Source organism: Lepidochelys olivacea (assembly GCF_965140295.1).
Source record: "Lepidochelys olivacea isolate rLepOli2 genome assembly, chromosome: 13".
NCBI classification, from domain to species: Eukaryota; Metazoa; Chordata; order Testudines; family Cheloniidae; genus Lepidochelys; species Lepidochelys olivacea.
In genome coordinates, this window is record NC_140423.1 from 24,139,465 (window position 1) to 24,161,894 (window position 22,430).

Consider the following 22,430-nt stretch of genomic DNA (forward strand, 5'->3'; position numbering starts at 1 on the left):
TCTAGTGTCTTGACTCTAGGTACACATGAAAGGAGTGTTTTCAAAAACAGCTTCAAGTCAGGAATTGGTTTATTTCCCCCGCAACGCAGTAAAGTGAAAGGCAGTCCCTGGAGATTTGAGTTCAGATCCTGTCAAGGTCATGAATAGTAGTCTCCCTAGTCCCAACCCCTCAATTGTCCATATCACAAGATAATGTCAGTCTTGGGGCATTAAAAAAAATTTGCTCCTTACTTTCAGCTCAGAGGTGTTCTCAGAAGTCAAGGAGTCTGTTGTTTTAGTGGGGAACAGGATGGTTGGCTGGGCTGTATTTAAAAAAAAGATGCACATAAAACTTTCAGGAGACATGGGGCATAGTCAACGGATTTACATGGTTCAGATGTGCTACAGCTTCTCAGAATTTGTTACACTGGGTGACAGTTAAACAACAGAACGATTTTAAAATTGTACTATGGATCTACAAAGCAATGTTTCATTTAAAGCAATGATATTTAACAGCTCTGCTATCTGGTTTGCATTTCTGTGTTCAGAAACTGCACTTTGGGGGCGGGAGTTTTAGATCCTAATATTTGATATTTAATATGTTTTGAGAGAATATGTGCCTTGTAAAATTCTGTTTTCTGGGTTTGTTTAATGTTGTTTAACAAAGGAGTTGAAATATAGCACTGGTAATTTTTAGTAAAGGATAGGTGAGTAGAATTTGTGACTGGGCAGGTAAATTTTCATGATAGTTTTTGTAGAGCTTGTTTGAAAGAGTTTGCTGTGTTTTGGTTTTCAGGTAAACTACTCTCATTTTTACATACAGGTTAGAAATGCATTTTGTTTAAGTTTACCTTAGCATGTTATGGTCAAATATATTAATCAACACTGTTGATTTGAACCAGATTATTTATTAAATATATTATTGTTATTTATTTATACAGTACAAACAAGCACAAGTCCAAGGCTCTCAAATTATTTTGATTACTAGATTTTAAGGGCAAAAGGCACCACTATGATCATCTAGATATTGCAACCACCACTTCGTGTATATTGCATGTTGATACCAACCATTATTTCCAATGCAAGTAATTTGTGCCACCCATGATCTGCTGTGATATATCTTGCTGAGTATGTGAAACTCATTTCACAACTACCATTGTGAAAGAGTGAATGTTAACCCCTTGCATGCTATGTCTCAGTTGGTATGTCTGCACTGCAATGTAAGCACAGGGTTAGCAGATCCTTGGTTTCTTAACCTAGGGTTTGAGTATCTACACTCATTTGCAACCCCAGGTTAGGAATTGTTGAACCCTGGGTCCCAACCTGGGGCTCCAGCATCTATGCTGCATGATGTGGGCCCAAGTCCAACCACCCACATTAAAGACTTCCTGGTGCCCTTCCAAAATGTGGCCACTCTATCCCTTTGTTCGTGGTTCAGCGTGGGGGGAAGTTAACTGTTCACCAATCCTGACTGTACAGAGGACAAAGAAAGCTGGCTTGTGAAATTCTTTTGGCATACAACCAGAGCACGAATCTAGTGGGGCTGTGTCTGCGCTTCAGACCAATAGGGCTTGAACCTTGTGTGACGGGTTCTGTCACAGAGACCCCCTTGGGACTGTCACCTGATGTGCTGAAATTATCTCTAAGCCCATTTTCCCTGCCAGCCTGGAATTCAGAACCCTGCCTTGTTGGGCCAGACATGCTAGCCTGCTGCAACACAGACCCAGGTCTGGTCCATGCCCCCAAAGCTGCAGATTTTAACCAAAAACTGCTCAGCAGGTTACCTATCTCCAGCACCCAGACTCCCAGTTCCCAGTGGGATCCAAACCCCAAATAAATCCGTTTTACTCTGTATAAATCTTATACAGGGTAAACTCATAAATTTTCCGCCCTCTATAACACTGATAGAGAGATATGCACAACTGTTTGCTCCCCCAGTTATTAATCACTTACTCTGGGTTTACTAATAAACAAAAGTGATTTTATTAAGTATAAAAAGTAGAATTTAAGTGGTTTCATGTAATAACAGACAGAACAAAATAAGTTACCAAGCAAAATAGAATAAAACACGCAAGTCTAAGCCTAATACATTTAAGAAACTGAATATAGGTAAATCTCACCCTCAGAGATATTCCAATAAGCTTCTTTCACAGACTAGATTTCTTCCTAGTCTGGGCCCAATCCTTTCCCTGGTACAGTCCTTGTTAGTTCCAGCAGACATCTTAGGTGGAAAGCAGGGGTGTTCTCATGACTGGCAGCCCCTTTGTCTGTTCCACCTCCTTGTATAGCTTTGGCACAAGAGGGGAATCTTTTGTCTCTCTGGGTCCCCACCCCTCCTTCTAAATGGAAAAGCATCACGTTTAAGATGGATTCCAGTATCAGGTGACATGTTCACATATACTGTGAGACCCCAGCCTCCATTCTTCCAGGGCTGGCCTGCACGTACCCAGGAAGGTTTGCAAGTAAACAGAGACATTTTACAGGTCACTGATTCTGAAGCAGCGTTAATGGCTTCCACTTAATATGTTTACATCAGTAATACAAGTTTGTACCTTATTCTCCTGTCTCCGGCCATAGACATAATGCATGCAAACAAATGGGATGAACGCACTCAGTAGGTCATAAGCTTTGTAATGATACGTTACAAGAGACCTTTTGCATAAAGCATATTCCAGTTACATCATATTCACACTCATTAGCATATTTCCATAAAACATTATGGAGTGCAGTGGCACACCTTGGGTCATGGCTTAACTCTGGCTTGTACCTTCCATCCCTGGGGGTTCCTGGATCTGAGCCCCAGGTTACTGAGATTTGTGTATAGACAGGTGGGGGTTTGAACCCTGGGCTTGCATTGCAGTGTAGACATACACAGTGTGTGTTCTAAGATTGGTATGTGATAAAATGGATTTGTTTGTTTAGATAAATAGAAGTGTACATGTACAGGGAGCTACTTCCTGGTTCAAAGGGATAGCACTAAGGTTCTAAGGCAATGGGGAGATGGATTATAAGGAATAACGCACAATAGTATCGAATTTGATTGTACTATAAAGACAAAAACCTTGAACTTTAATTGAAAGCCTACAGATATATAAAGAAAGCACACCACTCATGGGGTCACTGATGGCGAAGTCGGATTGCAAGAAAGCATCAAATGTTCCATCATAAGTCAGCATGTTATGTTTTAAAGCTAGGAATAATACTAGCTGGTTTTGTAGCACTTAGTGTTAGAAGGATGGTGCAGACTTTAACTAATCTTCACAAAAGTTGTGTGTGCTAAGTGGAATAAAAGTGCAAATGCCTTGTAATGCTAAGACTTTAATAAGCTATTGTCTAAGTGTTGGGTAAGATTCTTACCACACACTTCTTCCAGCAGGATGGCTGACCACCCCTCTGGTTAAAGTCTCTCCCCAAAGACAAAGGCTCGGTTTCTTTGTCATCTTAAGTGGGGTTCTTTGCCCCTCTCTTTATAGTGCAGTGAGCCTTTGAAATAGATTCCTCCAAACATTCCCACCCCGTCCTTCCCCGAATAAAATAAAGTTCATTCAAGTGTGAAGAACGGGACATGGAGTCTGGTGGTGAAGGATGTTCCATGGTGGTTTCTTCCCTGCTGGTGTTTGCTACACTGTAAATTGATCTCTTTCTGTCGTCTCTGATGGGAATGAATGGCCACTTGACATGAGGTGGCCAATTGAATGATTACACCTGGCTGGAGGTGTCAACTTACCCACTCCCCAGACTTGTCTGGGAAACACATTTTAGCCCAATATTTCCTTCATATTTGTATGGTCCCTTGGGTGTTTATTAAACATGTGTCCTGCAAGAATATTAATGATCAGTGTGGTGTTATTTTTCCCAGGCTTACCTTACATGACACATATCAAATATAGTTTATCTGAAACTCTCTACCAGATATCATGGAGCCACTTGCCCTCTGGCATTGGGATGTTCTTTGGTCACATACATTGTGCACAGTGTAGCCCTATGCTAAATTCAACGGAGCCTTGACACTCCTCAGCACACACCCAGAATAAATAATTTTTGGCCAGTCAGTTGAGTACCTGATTCAGTATTCCATTCCTCATATTGTGGTGGGAACATGACTGTTACTTATCTGTGTGTCTTCTCTTATTCCATCTGATTTATTACCTTCTCATTGATACACTTCTAAACTATTAGGGTTGGTTCAACATATAAACATAATTATTAGCTCAGTGAAAGGGAACCCAAGAATTACTTAGGTTTCCTTTGTATGTTGCCCTTGGCTATACTGTGTTTCAGCTGAATTGATGAGAACTGTGGTTAGAACCACAGCAGTCAGGGCCATGGAATTCTTCACCCAAGACCACAAGTGGCAGCAGAGTCACTCCACAGCCTAGGGCTGTCACCACAACCCCAAATGTTCTCTTGTTGAGGTGAGGAAAGAACTTCTCGAAATCACAGCTTTTGGGTGTGCAGAGGGTGCGGAGCCCCTGCAAAAATTCCCTATGTAGTAGCCTCTCCCCACATGTGCTGTAGGTAGAGTAAGATGATACTTGTTCTGCTGCTTCTGATCCTTTCCTTGTTTGCAGAGGAATGAGAGGAGATGGATTTGACCCCACAGTTATTAGAGATTGGACAGAGCTATCCAGTCCATCCCTGGAGCAGCGCAGGGTTGTTACCTATAGTGTGATCTCCAGTCATGTGTCAGTTTGTTTGTAAATGATTCATGGGCGGAGCAACCCCCACTTCCCTTAAGAAACTACTCCATAGTCTAACTCAATGGTGCCCAGACTTTTCCTGTTGCGTTCTCCCCTCTCCCTCCCCCCCATCTCCATTACTGCACCGTTGGTTCAGCAGAGTAGCTTGGGCAGAAGGTAGATCTGGAAGCTGAACTGGGGATGGAGGAGGAGCTGGGGTTAGAGGAGGAGCTGACTTGTGAGTGGAGAGGGAATGAGGGCAGAGCTGGGCTTGGAGTGAAGGAGGGGCTGGATGGGAGCTGTAGCTGGGGCCAGAGCTGGGCTGGGTTGGGCTCCCTCTCCACTCCTCCCCACTCCCTGCCCCCCATGGGGGCTGACCTGGGCCCTGCAAAACATTCCTCTGCAACATTCCTCTGCAACCCCCACCCACCACTGGGGGGCATGCTCCACAGTTTAGGGACCACTGATCTAACTGGTCACACTGTTAGGCAGTTTTCTTATTCAGACTACATTTTTCTATTTCTTGATTCCATGTGATTATTCCCAGTTCGGCACTTCCAAATTGCACACAAGTGCTGTCTCTTTTGTCAACCTGATTTGGCATGGTCTAAAATCCAGTAACCCAGCTTCTGGTACATCAGTGGCATTGCAAACAGTCTAGATTCAGCATGGAAATAAACATGTGTTGTTCCCTTCCTACCTGTGAAGGGGAATCCTAAGGAGAAAGGGATGTGAGGATGTAGTCAGTCACTGCAGGAGCCTTTCACATTATGAAGCTTTGCCCAGAAATGAAGTCATTTTGGTGGTCTGCATTCAGTAATGGGTTCATGTAGATTCTAAGCGGCTTGTACAGTTTGTAAAGAGATTTGGGGTTGTTTGCATGAAACGCTCTATAGAAAAGTAAGATGACATTATAGACTATCTTCTGTTTGCAACATGAACCCATTTGAAGTCACACACTTCGAAGTCTCCGATCAGGAAACACCCATGACTGCAATCGCAGGAAGCTGCATGTCATCAATGAGGTATGCTTCTGAGTTGTATGTGGATAGCCTAGTACTGGAGTAGAAGGGTAGGCTGCTGGTCAGGAGTGAGGTATGCTGGCAGAGCAGTGTAGACCAGGACTGGAACAGAAACTACAGGCAAGATGGAAGCTGCTTTGGCACAGCAGTGTAGAGAGCTGAGACTCCAGTTGCAGATTTGAGGTGCAGTAGGAGAGCCATGTGGGAAGGTGTTGTGCAGTGCCTTCCAGCATTATGTCGGGCTCTGCCTTAGTGCTAGCATTCTGTCACTTACTTTAAAAGGCAGAAGTCGCATTTCCAAGGAATGAAAACGTTGCTGATCTGCCTGAGCTGGGAGAGGAGTTGTGTCTCATTCAAATCAAACAGAGCCTTGTTTTCAGTGTTACATTTGCCTCACTGCTCACCGTTGAGTTTGCTGATTAAATATCAATATTTAGCCATGAAATAATCCTATTCATCCATCAATCTCAAACATTTTAAAAGGTGTGGATATCATAACTCCCATTTTACAGATGACAAAATTGAGGTCTAGAGAGAAGTGACTTGCCCAGGGTCCCACAATAAGTCTGTGGCAGAACTGTGAGTAGAAACTGGGCCCTCTGGTTCTCAGTTTGGTGCCCTATATGCATTCCTAACCCACTCCCATAGTTCAAGGTTTTTAGTGTAGACAGCAGAAAAGGGTTTAAAACTAAACCAACTGATAATAGGTAGGCAGATGTCGAGCCATATCTACTGATGCTATTACATTTACTTAACATTAAAATAATGCTACCTACAAATTGTGCCCACAGCTCACCTGTGCAGAAACATATATGCATTACTATTACCCTGTACTCCCTCTCTGTCTTCAGTTTGTTGGGCAGGGATTGGTTCTTCTGTATGTTTGTACAGTGCTTTGTACAGTGTGACCTTTATCCTTTAGGTCCTTTGGGTCCTACAGTAATACCAAAAATAATCCCCTTTCCCCACCCCACCCCAGAAAGCCCACACCTCTGGGAAACATCAGATTCTGATCTGGATCAAAACTTTTGTTTGTAGGGCTTCTCTTTCTAATTTGCCTAAACTGCAACCCTGAATCTGAAACAGGCCCTCCCTCTTGAATGCTGCTTACTCCCTACCAAAACTGTGGTGAATCTTGGATTCAACTCTGAATCAGGTTCCAGGCTTCACAAGTTGAGTTCCTCTGTAGTTTGTGTGCCCCCCATGGAAGTCTTCTGTGCAGACTCTAATGAGCAGAATCTGACTTGTAAAGCTCCATCACTTATGTTTTATTGAAAATATTGCTGGAGTTTCATTTGCCTTAAGTATCTGATTTCTTTTTTGTTTTCCTTGTTTGTTATTTGTAAAAAATGAAGATCGATGGATTATTGATGAGTAGCCTCTTCTATTTATCCACAGATGAAGGACAGGTGTAGTGCAAGATTCCTCCACTTCTCCTCTGTGGTCTCCCTGCTAATGTTATCAAAAGTCAATACCATCTGATGGAAATGTGATGGTCTGTGTGAATTGAATTGTTGCACTCAGGCAGTCTGCTAAGACCTGTACTGAGCCCACTAACTGAATTCACAGAGGATACTGGCTGGCCATCATATGGGCATGATTTTCAGTGACCTAGAGCTGGAAATTTCCTTATCCTATTCCCAATTTCCTGATCCCCGAACTCCTACTCAGCTCTTGAAGACCATTCTAAAAATGCTGTTTCTACATTTTATTAGTGTAAACACAGCATGCAGGTTCCAAGAGGTTAACAGTCTCTCCTGCTTGTGACTCAAAACTAAACACTGAATGAATACATTTTATTTTTTAAATTTGCCACTTCTGAGGCAGAGCCAGGGCTATGATCTTTTCCTCAGAACCTAACAGTGTTTTACTTAACGAACGTTCTCTTCCTCTCCCTCTTTGAAAATGTTTTGTTAAGGCAGCTGCAATTGTTCCCTCTGCACCACCCCCAAAGGTGAATAAAGTGTTCTGCTTCCAGTGTTTGTTTTCTTTTAAATGACCTTTGTCCTGAGACCTGATTCTGTATAGCCAACTGCTGGTAAGTAGCCAGAAATTAAATGGCAATGTATAGCTCCTTGGGAAAATAGTGAATTTAAATTGAAAATACTGACAAGCTGATTTAATAGAGCTGCTTTTGTGGGTGCCACTCTCCTCAGTTCTTGCTGCTCTGTACCATTATGGACCCTGGTGGAATTCACTCTTCTTCCCTGTAATCCAACCTAGTCTTTGGGTGTCAGCTCTTCCTTTTGTGATCTGCCTCTGTCTAAATAACAGTGTTATTTGCTGCTTCTGTGTGGTGCTGATAAGAATCAGCCTGTCTGCTTTCCAGCCCGTTATGAGATACTCCTTTTTTTAACATTATATATTTGTTTTTTCTTCAGAATACAACATTTTCCTCCTGTCATAGTACAAGGGACTTAGAATTTTCAAAGCCTAATTTCTAATTCTGGCAAAGACAGGAATTAGATTCTCATGAAGGCCTTTATAAAAAATTGAAGACTTGCTATATTAACATACATTGATTTATTCATAGTGTTTCATTACAAATAAGCAAGGATCTTGTAATATCAGGAAAGGTTAGGGGAGCAGTAGAGTACCGTATATTATATTGACAGCTCTGTTGAAACTGAGCTACTGTTGGATTGAATTTGAAACATAAGGAAGGAATCGGCTGGTAAATAAGTCATGAGTTTTACCTCCAATGTCTGTATATCCACAGAGTTGCCACTGGTAGGCATAATGGAACTCAGACAGAATTTCAAAGGTGTGCTTTGGGCTTGTATTTCTCTAAAGATGCGTTATCACTAGCAATATATGTATCCATGAATATCTGTCTGGATCCATACCTTGCTGCCAACACTCTGAAGTGGAAATCAGGGATAGCACTCATACACAAACCATGAAAACCAAGGACAAAGCCAGTAAAAAAATCAGCCTGAAACAGTCTCAAAAACACAGGCAAGGAGCGGGGGAATTTGTGTAATGCCTTCACGGTATTTCATGTTCTTAAAAGAATGTTCTCTCTGGGTCAGGAATTCTTTCTGTTTTAGAACCGGATCCAAAGCCAACTGAAGTCAATAAAAGGACTCCCATTACCTTTAACTGGCTTTCGATCAGGCCACCAGCTGGCAGGAAAAATACTTGATGGGAAATTTGCCCACGAGTCCTTTCACATCACAGGGGGAAGGGGGAGGGGAGGGGAGGGAATTACACTAGAAATATTAGTAAAATTCCTGAGGTCGACTAATCTGGCTGAAGAAATTAAGAGATTTCTTTTTAAAAAAATTGTTCTTAAATCAGTTTATGCCGCACTCTGAGCCTCTTGGTAACGGAAGTGAAAAATCAGGCCCTCTATTAAGTGAGTCTTTGATGAAATGTCATGCTTGGATCTCCAGCGTCCAAGTAAAAACCGATTCACGGAAGATAATGAAACTGCGTCTGTTTTTTTGCCTGACAATCCTGATGTCAACACAATCACCATGACTATCTGTTCTTTATTTGCAGATTACATACAAGGCTGTTGGGTCCTTGGATCCCAGTGCTGACTTGTCCAGCCAGAGGGGAAAGATCTTCAAACTAAGAAATGAAACTCACCACCTCTTTGTAGGGTTATATCCAGGGACTACCTATTCGTTCACCATCAAAGCCAGCACAGTGAAGGGCTTCGGACCTCCCATCACAACACGGATCGCAACTAAGATTTCAGGTATGGCACTGGGGGAGAAGGGAAGAGGCCTGGCCTTGGTTCGTCCTTTGTAGATCCAAAGTGAGCAAACTAATAAAGCAAGAAAAAATGACTTGGCATAGTATCTCTGTCTGCAGGATAAGATAGGTCCATAAAGGGTTAAGTTAGCTTGGCTGAAGAATATATATGATCTGAAGTCTGTGTAAATACAGGACGGAAATCCTTGAAGAAAAGCCCCAGTGATCAAAGGTGGTTCTAACGAGTTTCAGCAAAGACAGGAATTCGAGAAGCAGTGACTATAGTCACACAGGTTCCGATAGATAAATTATAAAAGGGTGGACTCTTTAAGGGTTCTTTGCTGCTTACTTGCCTATCCAGCTGCACCCAGGCAACATGGCTTTGGGCATTCCAGGGCTCGTCCTGTTGTAAGTGCCTGATCAATGCCTATAACTGCATATTACTGTATGGGTGTGTTGAGTGCTTAGGCATTTTAAAGCAAGTTTGGAGCAACTGTGTAAATACCATTTGTCTTTTGGATTTAATAAGGGAATTTATAGTTGTATCCAATATCAATAATGAAGACGATAATTTCAACACCATACAAACTCTGTGGGGCAAATTTTAAAAGTGAACTCCCCCCAGCATCCACATTTGATGGGGGTGTGAAAATAGTACCTAATAATAAATATCTGATTTGTGGATGCAGATAATGTGTTAGATGACATCATTCATTTTTCCAGCAACTGGCTATGAGTGTACATTTACACTGGGTGCCTAGTTTTAGAGAATCCTTTGAAAATGTGATCTTATATCTTCAAAACACTTCACAGAGAGTGATAATAGAGCTAGTTAAGTAATATCAGAAGGAGAGAGTAATGGAGAGGTATGAACAAGGAGAAAGGTAATTTTTTTTCTAAATGGGACTGGAGAAAAGATGGAGAGTCCGAGGCAGGTGTGCCCAGGAAGGCTGTTAAAGACAGCAGGAGCTTCAGAGGAGAAGGCTCTTGGTAACTATTAAGGGCCCAATTCTGCTCCTGCTGAAGTCAGTGACAAAACTCCTATTGACTTCAGTGGTCCCTAAAGTAGTCAACACCAAGCAGTTGTGTAGTAATTATGTTACTATTCAGTGGTGGCCAAAAAAACAACATTTGCTGAGCTATTTCATATTTTACGTGTAAGGGGAAACTGGTATGTCCCATACATATGCATGGTAACTAATGCAAATACTGATCACTGAATTACGCTCCCTGTTATTGTTACCCAGTCCTTCCACAGTGTGTGTTTTGTTCACCAATTTTTTATTGTCTTAAAATATGATTGTAAACTCTCTGAGGCCAGCACAGGTTTTTACTATGCCTGTAAAGCATCTGGCACAATAGGCTGTGCATCTCTAGAAAATATTGAAATACAAATAATACTTCATAGTTAAGGCAATTGTTCTATAACAAGCTTTTTATTTAAATGCTTCCTTAATATAGAGTTTCTTATATAAAAATTTCAGAGATTCATTTCCCCCATAAAATCATCATCATTTTATAGATGGGAGAAAGTCAAAGGAATAGGGAAGTTAGTGACTTGCACAAGGCCTCAAAATAAGTCAGTGGCAGAACTACTAATAGAAACCAGGATCTTGACAGTTTTCAGTTTCTGAGACATCATCACCTTGTAAGCACACTGATTTGACCTGGAGGTCACTGTAGAGAAATATAGGAGGACCTCCCACAATGCAGTTTTACCAAGTCACTTTTCTGAGTTATAGCAGCACTGAGTGGAACTAGGCTATTCATAGAACATATTTTCTGCATTTAATCCCTTCATGTTCTTTTTAGCTAGAGGCACTTGCATGAACCCTGGATCTTTGCGCCTTATGGGATTCCTCTGCTGCTGCTGCTTGTTCCCCACCCGAAAACCTAATGCTGTTTGTGGTATCTACACTTCTTCCACAGCAAAAAATGGTGTTGTCCCAAACAGGGTCTGATTTCAAGTGGGGAAGTAAGAAGGAGAGATAAGTAGCAGAAAAACTAACTCATAAGAAAGCCAATATCTTGTTTTCCTGAAAATGTCCCCAGTGCGAATTAAGGGGATAGACTTAATACCACAAATACAGACTATGTAGTTTTGTGTGTGTGTGTGTGTGTGACAGTACTATGGAGCTGAGTGTGAGAGAACCTGGCTAATTCCCACACCTCCCTAAGCATCTTCTCCTGGTCCAAAATTTATCTCACAATTTTACAGCTCACAAAGGCTCATCTTAGCTCAAGCCTAAACAGTGAAAGTTGCATCTCAGGTGTAGGAGGTGTAATCAAGTGATAAATGCTGGAGAATAGGAGTTGGGACTCCTGGTTTCTATCTCAGCTCTGGTGTTGACACACTATGTGACCTTAAGCCAAGTCACTTAACCTCTGTGTGGCTCTCCATGTGAAAATGTATAAAACTATGCCATTTTCACAGGAGTGCTGAGGCTTAACTAATTAGAGAGAGATTTTCAAAGCCATCTAGGAGATTTTGAGTCCAATTCCCATTGTTTTTTTAAAGGGAAGTGGGTGTCCAAATCTTTTAAATAGCTGTGAAAATGCCATCCTTAATGCTTGTAAAGTATTTCAGCATCTCAGATGAAAAATGCTACCCAGGCTCCGAGAGTGATTTGTGTTTTTTGCCATAGCTCCTGAAAACAAAAACTAGTGGATAATTTACACTTTGGTCTCTGTTCCGCCACAGCACCATCTATGCCTGAATACGATACGGACTCCCCCTTGAATGAAACTGACACAACCATCACAGTCATGTTGAAGCCTGCTCAGTCCCGTGGAGCACCTGTCAGGTAAAAGGTTCCCTCTTCTCATTTCTCTCTGCTTTTTCTTTCCATGCCCCAAGCCGCATGCATAGCTGTCATTCATGTCTGATAATGTGGCTGCTCTGGATGTATGCTCAATAAAAGGCAGCTGTGCTGTAGATTCTACCTCTTAGAACTCTTTACAAATACCCTCCCCTATTTGCATTCTGAAGTTAACCTTAGGAAGAGATTGATGATACAGTGGCACTGGTTATTGACCTTACCGTATCCCCTCCAGGTGTATTTGCAGAGTTGGAGTAACCATACATAGAATCATGTACTGGGAAGCTGGGTCTTTAGCATTGCCTCGCCAAGGTTAGCAGGGTTTCAGGCCTTCCATAACTAGTAAAAGTGTAGTTGTAGAAAAGGTCTTTCTATATATTATGATTTGTAAATAATGCTAGAAATACCGCAAGGACCCTGTGACAAAGCTCTGTCCTTGCCTCCATGGGTCCCGCGTTTCCTGGTGGATTTTGCTAGCCTCAGAGGCTCACTGTGACCCTCCACATAACCCTTCTCTCTCTAGAGACAAGGGTCACAGTCTACTGAGCCATTTTCATCATAAGCCAGCAAGGGAGATGAGGAGAAGTTATCCTTCTGCACAGTCTCTGTTGTCTCCCAGTCTCAGTGATTAATCAGGGGGCAAAGGTGGGGGGGAAGCCTGGGCCCACCCTCTACTCCAGGCTCCAGCCCAGGGACCCTAATAGTATCAGCTATGGTAGCTGACCTTTTAGAAACATGACATGTACAATTCCCTGGGCTACTTCCCCCACAGCAGCGCTCACTTCCTCAAGCTCCACTTCACCCTTACCTCAGGGCCTCCTTCCTTGTGCCTGATATGGTGTGTATTACTCAGTCTCTCCAACAGCACAACTTCCTCCCACAGCTCCTGAAATTCACACCCACCTGACTAACTGGGAGGCTTTTAACTAGTTTCAGCCAGCTCCTGATTGGCTTCAGGTGTCCCAATCAACCTAGCATTCTCCCTGCCTTCTGGAAAGTTCTTAATTGGCCCCAGGTGTCTTAATTGACCTGGAGCAGCTGCCATTTCACTTATCCTGGTACCAGGGATTTGTTTAGCCTGGAGCTAATATATCTATCTCCCACTACTTTTCTATAGCCATCTAGCCTTGCCTCGTCACAACCCTTAAAACTCGTCTATGTCCTTCTTCAGCATCTGGACCCAACTAGATTCCTCATGCCTTTATGTTATAATCTCAGCCACTGCTCCCAATCCACCAGCTGAGGTGAGCACAGATTCTGACCCCAACAGCAGAGTGAGGTCAGACTGCAGTGAGGCTCGGCTTATACTCCTGGTCTGCTGTTTTAGGCAAACTGGATTCTGCTCACAAAGGTATTTGTAGGCAGGGAACCACACTCATGCCCTTGAACTGGAGCTGTGGCTTTGCAGACTACGTTTCCAGGAGTCCCTGAGAAGGAGGAAATGTGCATTGGTGAGATGGGCATTGTTGGAATGGGGTGTGAGTGTGTGTGCGTGCGTGAGTGCGTGCATGCAGATGGCATATTGCCTTTTAAAAAGTGTGGTCTTTAAATGAATTTCATGCTGATGAAAGGTGTCAGCACAGAAGTCTAAAGTTTTCTATTTAGCCTTTACTGATGGCAGTAAGACAAGCTTCTCTAATTCCCCCACTGCATCATATTCTGGAGAAATTCCATTTAGCTCATTCTCCATATCTACTTAGTCCTTGCCACGGTTGCCTAAGATGTGAGTTAGTGCTGCGTGTGATGGTGACTTTTGTGATATTTGTCCACAAAGAACTGAGCTAAACCTACCAAAGCACTTATCTAAGCCACCCTACATCCATTAGCTTCCCCTCTCCTCTTGTAACTGCCTTTGATCTGGAGCTCTCATATGCCTGTCATTATACTACTGAAAATAGACTCTGGGATTAAAATTTCAAAAATGCCAAAGTCCCATTTTCTCAAGTGAAAAAGATTTGAGTTATGACAGTGAGTCCCTCCCAGGGGTGAAAGTAAGTTAAAGGACTTACCAGTATGCTGGAGTCCTGAGCAGGGGCGTGGCCTCAACCGGAAGAGGCAGGGCCTTAAATCCTCGAGTCCTTTAAATCCCCGCCTGAGCCCTGCTGCCCGAGCCCTGGGGTAGCAGCGGCCGGGCTCCGTCAGAATTTAAAGGGACCCGGGGCTCCAGCTGCCGCTACTGCCCCGGCCCTTTAAATCCCCTCCGGAGCCCCGCCACCACTACCCTCGGGCTTTGGCAGCAGGGTCCTGGCGGGGATTTAAAGGGCCGGGGCGGTAGCAGCAGCTGGAGCTCCAGGGCCCTTTAAATCCCCGCCGGAGCCCCACCGCCGCTACCCCAGGGCTTTAAATTCCCGTCTGGGAAAGCCAATCCAGGTACGGTGCACCGGCTCTTGCCGGTACACCGTAACGGGCCATACCGGCTTACTTTCACCTCTGGTCCTTTCTGAGCTGGGAAACAGGCCAGCAGACTACACTACCCCTAGAAGTTGGAGGGTCCTTCCACCTTTATTCTTATTTGAACCTCTGCTGAGTAAAGCTGAGTCAATAACTCTTACTGAATAATCTAGCTTACATATTTAGAATTTCTACTGGTGAATTTTCCAGGAGCAGCCTATGAATATCTGGATTTCATTCTCTCCTTGTAATTATTCCTAGGAACAATTCTACGTCTTTGAAATGTCCAAAAGAAGTTTCTTACGAGAGTTGGATGTTTGAAAGTCAAGCGGGGTTGTTAACTTTTGGCTGGAGGCATAGATCACTTAATGGTATTTCCCTTCCATGACTGGGGAACTTGAAATCCTCTCTCAGGCCATATTCCTCTTTCCCTCCATGCTACTCTGTCTTTTCTTTGATTTTTGGAGGACCATAACTCCCCATCACTACTTTTCTAATACTTTCTCTTTCCAACCATTATTTTCTCTCCTTTTCTCAATCCACTCTCTTCTCTCTATCTCACAGGCTCTTGAGAACAGAGGTCTTCAGGTGCTGGTTGGCAAGTGTTGGTGTTATGATCTTGTTCTGGTAGCTGCTCCCTTTCTCTGTTGTTTTTGTCACTGGCATTCTTTTTCATATACCTGCGTTTCTAACGCACCGTATGTATTTCTGTTTTCATGGGACACTGTTTGCAAGCCTGATCAGCTTGATTCTGGCATGGAGGAAGAATGAAATGAATAAACCACGAGGTATAAAGCTATGAGCTTTACTGGGGTTCTTTTTTTTGTCCCAGTTGGTGGTTTTGGTGCATACAACATGGCAGCTGCACAGCGAACTGTGCTATTCAGCTCACTGCCTTGAGACTTCTTAATGGATTTTTATTGGCTACACGTGAACTTGTCTGTCCTTTATGTTGATAATGAATTCATTAATTTCATGCAAAAGGTTACAATTTATTGTTCTTAAAATGACAGAGCGCTTGCATGGCATAAACACATTACACCTCTTGTAAATGCTTGAAAATAAATAAGAGAATCAAAGATAATTGACACAGCAAAAAGGCTCTGATGTTTAAATCATGCTCCTAGTAGTCATGATGGCTCAGTTGTGGTACAGCAATAGGCACAGTATAAATGCCTGGTCTTACGGAGTTCTGGTTGGCTTTTTGTAAGTTATTATTAAAACGCAGAGTGTATGCATCACATGACTTGGGGATGGGATGGAAGGGAAACAGTTATCATACTAGATCTATTAGCTTTATATTATCTAATAATGAATAAACATTATCAATTTTGTCTGTATTAATTAACATCTTCCATAATACACCTTAGGGCATGTATTCTGAACTCACCTGAGCTGGGATTCTCCTACATGATGTTCTGTTTAATTTAGGAAGAGTTTGAGGGTAAACTAACAGGAGGTGTTTTCTGCTAAACACAGGCAAGATTTGTTTGTTTGCTTTTTCTTTAATATTTTTGTGAAGTTGAGCACTGGGGAAAAGTGTCAGCTGCAGAGACTGATGTCATCTTTGTAACACCAGAAAAGATACAGCACAGGCGGAAGCATTGCAAGCTTCCCTGAGCCATCCCATTAATGTGCCTTAAACCTGACGAGTAGAGCTGCAAGCCTTGGTCATATGCTTCTATCTCTGCCATTGTCATAATGGGGCTGTTTTTAAAAATAATACCGGATGATTTTATCACCAGTAATAAGATACGTAATTATCAGAATAATTAAATGCCATGCTTCAGGGCACAAGGCGATCACTGTAAGGGTCAGGAAGAAATATTTAATCCTTTGTGTATATATGGGCTTGGCAGAACTTGATTTTTATTTTATATCAGTTGGATGGATAATACTGATGTTTATTTTTAATCAGTTTAATTATTTTTCTATTCAATTTTTCACAGTTGTGCAAAATTATGGATTGTAACCATTTTTTCTTGAGTCAAACGTTCACAATGGTGGGGAATTTTGGGGGACAGACAATGATTTATTTAATGACAATAGACATGATTCAAAAAGGTAAGGATAGATAATAATGAAAACACAAATTGTCAACATCACATGTCAAAATATACAAAGTAAATATCCTTAAATCAAATTCTGATAAGTTCACAAGCAGCATTTTTCTTAATTTGCCTATCTGTAAATTGTGAAATCAACATTTAGCAAATAAATCTAATGATCCCAAGTCTACACGTACAGTATTGCATAATTTAGTAGGTTCATTGTGGGGTGTTTAACTTCCTCGGAAGCATTACATTTTGGCAACAGAAAGGCTGGATACTGGGTGTGATGGATCAAAACTCTGATCTGGTACAACAAATAATTTTTTTCTTACAGCATTTGCATACTCTTCATCTGAGTACATTGTCCCTTAACAAATCATATAACTGCCTTAGCCTATTTACTAGTCTTCATAAATATAACTGCTTTGACACTGCATGACCTGCTGTACCATACCATCTCTTCCATAGGGAGCTTTGAATGTGGTTAGAAAATCAGAGGGGGAAGTAAAGAATTTTTACATATGTATATGTAGAAAGATAGATAGATATTACAATATTTTAACAATTAAATCAGTGGTTCTCAACCAGGAGTACATGTACCCCTGAGGCTATGCGGAAGTCTTCCAGGGGGTACATCAACTCATCTAGATATTTGCCTAGTTTTACAACAGGCTACATAAAAACAACAAATGAAGTCAGTATAAATTAAAATTTCATACAGACAATGCTGTATATACTGCTGTATATACTATATGCTGAAATGTAAGTACAATATTTATATTCCAATTGTAAGCTAGTAGTTTTTGAGTGAGATGTAACTTGGGGGTATGCAGGACAAATCACTCCCAGTATTCTGGGAAGGTTGAGAGCCACTGAATTAAATCACACAGAAGTGATCTTATATGTCAAAATCTGTTTTATTAACTGCACATTGAAGCTTTGTTAGCCTAGGGTTTTGTAGTATCTTTTATAAAGGCTGGAGAACGATATGAGGTGAGTTTTTGGCATAAATCTTTCATGATGCCCAGGTGAGCTGTCAGGTTAAATTCCAGCAATCAAAAGGTTAATGGAGTCTGAACTTTAAGATGAGAATCACAGATTGGTGGTCATTTTCTCATGTTCAGTTGTCAATTGGTTAAAACAAGGAGGGTATAGTAAAAAGAACTACAACTGCCAATTTGAGAAGCTTCTCTTTAAAAGCAGTTTCTACAGTTGTTTCATGATTCCTGGCTCAAACAAACTCTCCATTATCCCAAACCGGGCTAATTGTGAGCTGCACAACCTGGGTTAAAATTTCACATCAATGACAAGTGAAATAATTGTGATGCTCTCAAGCCTGGAGGCAAAGCTCATTGCAAACAATGGAAGGATCCCATTGTCTATTGTGGTCCTTTAGCCCTTGACGGATGTTTCCATCTCAGAAATGGTACATAGGTTTGGTGCAGCTGGCAGATTCTGCTTTGAATCAAGAGACAGGGCTACAACTAGGGATGGGGTGTGGGCTTTATTCTGAGCTACCTTGAATTCCTCTGACCCCAGGCAGGTGGAAGTAGACACTGTGATAACAGCAGGTGCCCCCTTGATATTTGTTAGTAGCACACAAATGCAAATGAAAGGGAAGATGAGTAAGCTCTGCTCTGCTCTGTTGTAGATTTTAAAATTTCAGGACTTAATTATGCCACAGGTCTATAAATTACAGAAACACGTTAATGCTCCCCTGATTAAAATTATAGAGGGCCTAATTGAAAAAGCATAAACACAATTGAAGAATTCCTAATTCTAGATTGCTTTGAGATGTTAATTTCCTCCACAATGAATGTGTAATTTTTTGGAACCAGAAGAAGGGGGCTGTTCTACCGGCACATGGCTGGAGGTAGAATGAGGGGATTATCATAAACACACTCAAACAATACAAAAGGAAGCCTCGGCCGCCATGACACCATTTCAGATGCCTATCCTCCCACTGCAGCACATCTTGAGAGCAAAGGGGAGGGTTGGCAGAAAGCTGACGAAGGAGAAAGGGCTGATTTAATTAAAAGGAGATATGGTACCAGTGAGAAAGTAAGGAGGGGAGAAGAGAGGGCAATGCGCAGAGGGTGCAAGCACAGAAGGCAATATCATGAGTGCTGAAGAAAGAGAACAAAAGGTAATGGATGGTTGGGGAGGGCCACTGGATCAGCCAGGAATGAAGCTGGGTGTGACTTCCCACAGTGTCAGCCAGCACACATTGCTGAGCAGCTGGAAAAGTTGATATTGGTGCAAGAGGCTGTTTCCTTCAAAAGGGTGAATATTATATCCTGAGTCCTCTCCCTTGTTCCAAAATATGCTGGGCATGGAGGAGCCACGATTGAGCACTGGGAGCCTAGTACGGCTTCCTGATTTTGATGTTCCCCTAGCCTTGGTGCATGTTAGACCAGACCACAAATGCCTACATGCCAGTTAAGAATTGACAGAGTGCAGGCATGCACTCTCCTGCCTCCAGCACTCCTTCTCTGACCCCTGACACACCCACTCCTGCCAGACTGGGGAATAGTTGTTGTGTAGGAGCCAACTACACCAACTGAGAGCTCCCCTACTGCAGGGGAATTCATAGCTGGCCAGCTGGAGCGGGACGGCGTGGTAATTTTGCACTGTCTGGACGTGCAAAGTGGCTCGATTGGGGTAGGTAATCTATAGCTTGTTGTTCTCAGCACTCCTAGCCCCCGCACATCCTGGGAGAAAGTGACTGGGATCAGGAAGCCTATAGGATATTTTATCATGGCCTGCCAGGGGATTATGCAATTACAGGGCTTTGACGTCATCTACCCGCTCCTGGTCCAGTTACCAAATGGTGAGAGTCCATATCTCCTTTATACCTTTGTCCTTTTCAGTAACGTGGCTTATGCTGAGCGGTGTCGATAGAGGGGCCTGGAATTCAGTGGGCTGTGGAGACAGAACTTCTGCCCCTCCCACAGGTGGTCCCTGCAGCTCAGTTTTGAAGCATGTTGATGGGACAGTTGTGGACAGTAGCTTACAATATATCTGGCCATGATGTACCCGTTCTGAGGGTAGAAACCTTCATTGTATTATGTTATCAATCTCATGCTCTTCTCGGGCATTAAGTTAATTAAACTCTTGTAAAATAGTAAATGCTTTTTCATGCAGCTCCAACTCTGTACAGTGAAGAGGGGAAGGAGGAGTGGGAGTTCTTAAATACAGACCAGATTCTCTGCTGGTATAAACCTGCATAGCTTAACTGAAGCCAACAGAGCTACTCCAGTTTACGCTGGCTGAGGATACGGCCATATGTATCCATACCCCTGCCAATCCCACTGCTTTTATGAAGAGGATTGAAGAGCTTAGGTGGAGCAGTCCCCGAATTGTGTCCCCTCTCTCAAAATACAACCAGAGCCCCTTCTTCTCCTGTGCCTTGCTTAAAGAACAACATGGCTCCTCTTGTCCTTGAAACTTACTTCTTGTCTTGAAAGAAACCACTGAACATGCCAACGAGACCACAGTCAGTGACACCTGCCTAATGCTAAGTGACATTAACAATTTTTCTTTGCTTTTGTTTTTTATTTGTTTTTGCAGATTAAACAGATGGCAGGTGGTTCAGGAGGGAAAACACACCTCTGAAGCCACTAACATTAGCTCCTGTCACAGTGAAAGCCATATCTGTCTGCAGTCATTATCTTTAATCTGCCATCTTAGAACAACATTGAACTGGAGAGAGAGGGACCAAACTATTCCACTGGGGAATATCAGCTATTATATCTAATTTGTGTTGCAAGCCAGGTCAGGCTTATGAATATGGCTAAGACAAGGGAGTGTACAATTTTGAAATGCCCTCTGTTGGTTTTCTTTCCAGGCAGATTAGATACAGACGAGTAAGCAATTTAAATAACAATGCATATATAATCCAAGTAACATAAATATGTTCATAGCTTCCTGCTCAGTCTTCCACCCAGGTTCCTTTCTGGAACCAGCTGATGTTTTCTGGATTTAGATTTTTCTTTGCAGTCCACAGATATTACCCTAGTTACAAGGTCTTCCAAATGCTATTTGGAAATGTTCCAGTTGTAAAGTTCTGGCTATAACTATCCACCCTGGTGAGAGCTCAATCACCAGCTATTGTAAAAATTAGTGATGAGTAAAACACAAGAGATTTGGAGGATTGGTTTAAGAACCCAAATACATGAATGTTTGTTCAGACCCTCAGAGTCTGCCAAACGACACAGGGAATGCCATGAAGAGGGGGATGCTTTCCTTGTGAGGTTTCCCATGCTTTTTGCTTCCATTTGGGATGGGGATGCAGCCTTTCCCACGTTGGGTCACTAGTTCCACTGCCTGTCCTCACTGGAACCTGAGGGTGCCAATTTGTTGTAGCTCTCACAAGAGAAAGAAAAAAGGGAGAATCTGAACTTCCTTAAATCACAAAAAATGTTCAGGGTTTGGGATTTAGCTTTAGCTTTGTATCCCTTTTTTTTTTTTTTTTTTTTTAATCCGAACTCATCTCTGAAAACAGTGGAACAATAAAATAGCCCTTAAAAGCAACAAACCATGTCAGGAAGTGAAGCTCGATCAAATGCACACACTTCATGGAACAATTTTGAAGGTCATTGACCCTGCTGCTCATGATGCACATGAGGCATCTATCTGCTACATTTATGTATGATTACTCACATAATGCAGTTAATGGAGTTTGGAGGAAAATACCAGTTGGCTGTTGCTTGTGTAGAGAGACAATTTAAGAAAGAGACCAAGCCCTGGCATGTTTTAACTGTGATATTGGGCAAATTCTGCCATAAGTAGCTACTGCTAGTTATTTTGCCAGGGTTCTAAGGAGAGTTGTCTTCATAGCGGTGTGGTGGATGAGCAACACATAGGAAGATGGTTCTGGGTGGATTTTGTGGAAGTCACCGTTGTGCTCTGGAACGTCTCCAGAACGCTTGTCTCCCCCTACCCGTGAAAGACCATGCAGTCATCATCTGCCCTCCCTTCATCTCCTTGTGGAATATACCATTGGATAATGTCAAGAAGAAGTTGCACAGTCCTACTATATCCCAGCATTTACTTGCTGGTTTTATTGTTAGTGAGTATTGCTCGGTGTACTCAGTATAGAAGACTCCCAGCTGCATTAGATAGGCAGTGTTCTCTGGTAGTTGGGGCCGAGGATACTGGGTTCCTTTTTCAAGTTCCATCAGTGATATACTGTATGATCTTAGGTAAATCACTCATTGTAACTTTCCTGTGCCTGACTTTACCCATCCATAAAATGGGGATAATACCTACTGTGCCTGACAGGGGTGTGAGGATTAATTAATGTGTGTTCTCTTCTATTTGGTTCTCATACTGTACTCATGACCCTGGTATGCGAACACCTTGAGATCACTGATGAAGGGTAAATTATCATTTTTATTGTAAACAAAGAACAGCTAGTTTTTAACAACTTTCTGCATTTTAGAGATACAAGGTGGGTGAGATAATATCTTTTATTGGAGCAACTTGTGTTGGTGAAAGAGACAAGGTTTCAAGCTTACACAGAGCTCTTCTTTAGGTCTGGGAAAGGTACTCTGAGTGTCACTGCTAAATACAAGGGTGGAACAGATAAGGAGTTAACACAATGATACTCAGACCTCAGTGGTTCAGGAGCCAAATTAGTGATCAACATTATCCAAAAAAGCCACAGTCATGTGAATTCATTGTTTCATTTACTCTAATCTAACCTAAATTATTCTTACAGCAGAATGACTGACCAAATATTCTGCAATTGGTTAATATACTAAATGCATCCCAACTGGTTAATAA

General features: G+C 42.3%; 1 protein-coding gene across 1 annotated transcript in view; it reads left to right on the forward strand.

Moving 5' to 3' along the window:
* Positions 1-22,430, forward strand: part of PTPRT (protein tyrosine phosphatase receptor type T) — a 740,652-nt gene that overhangs the window by 571,727 nt on the left and 146,495 nt on the right. The window contains exons 10-11 of the mRNA XM_084646178.1: positions 9,185-9,386; positions 12,084-12,186. Coding sequence (XP_084502304.1) covers positions 9,185-9,386; positions 12,084-12,186 — 305 coding nt within the window. The remainder of the gene's footprint in view (positions 1-9,184; positions 9,387-12,083; positions 12,187-22,430) is intronic.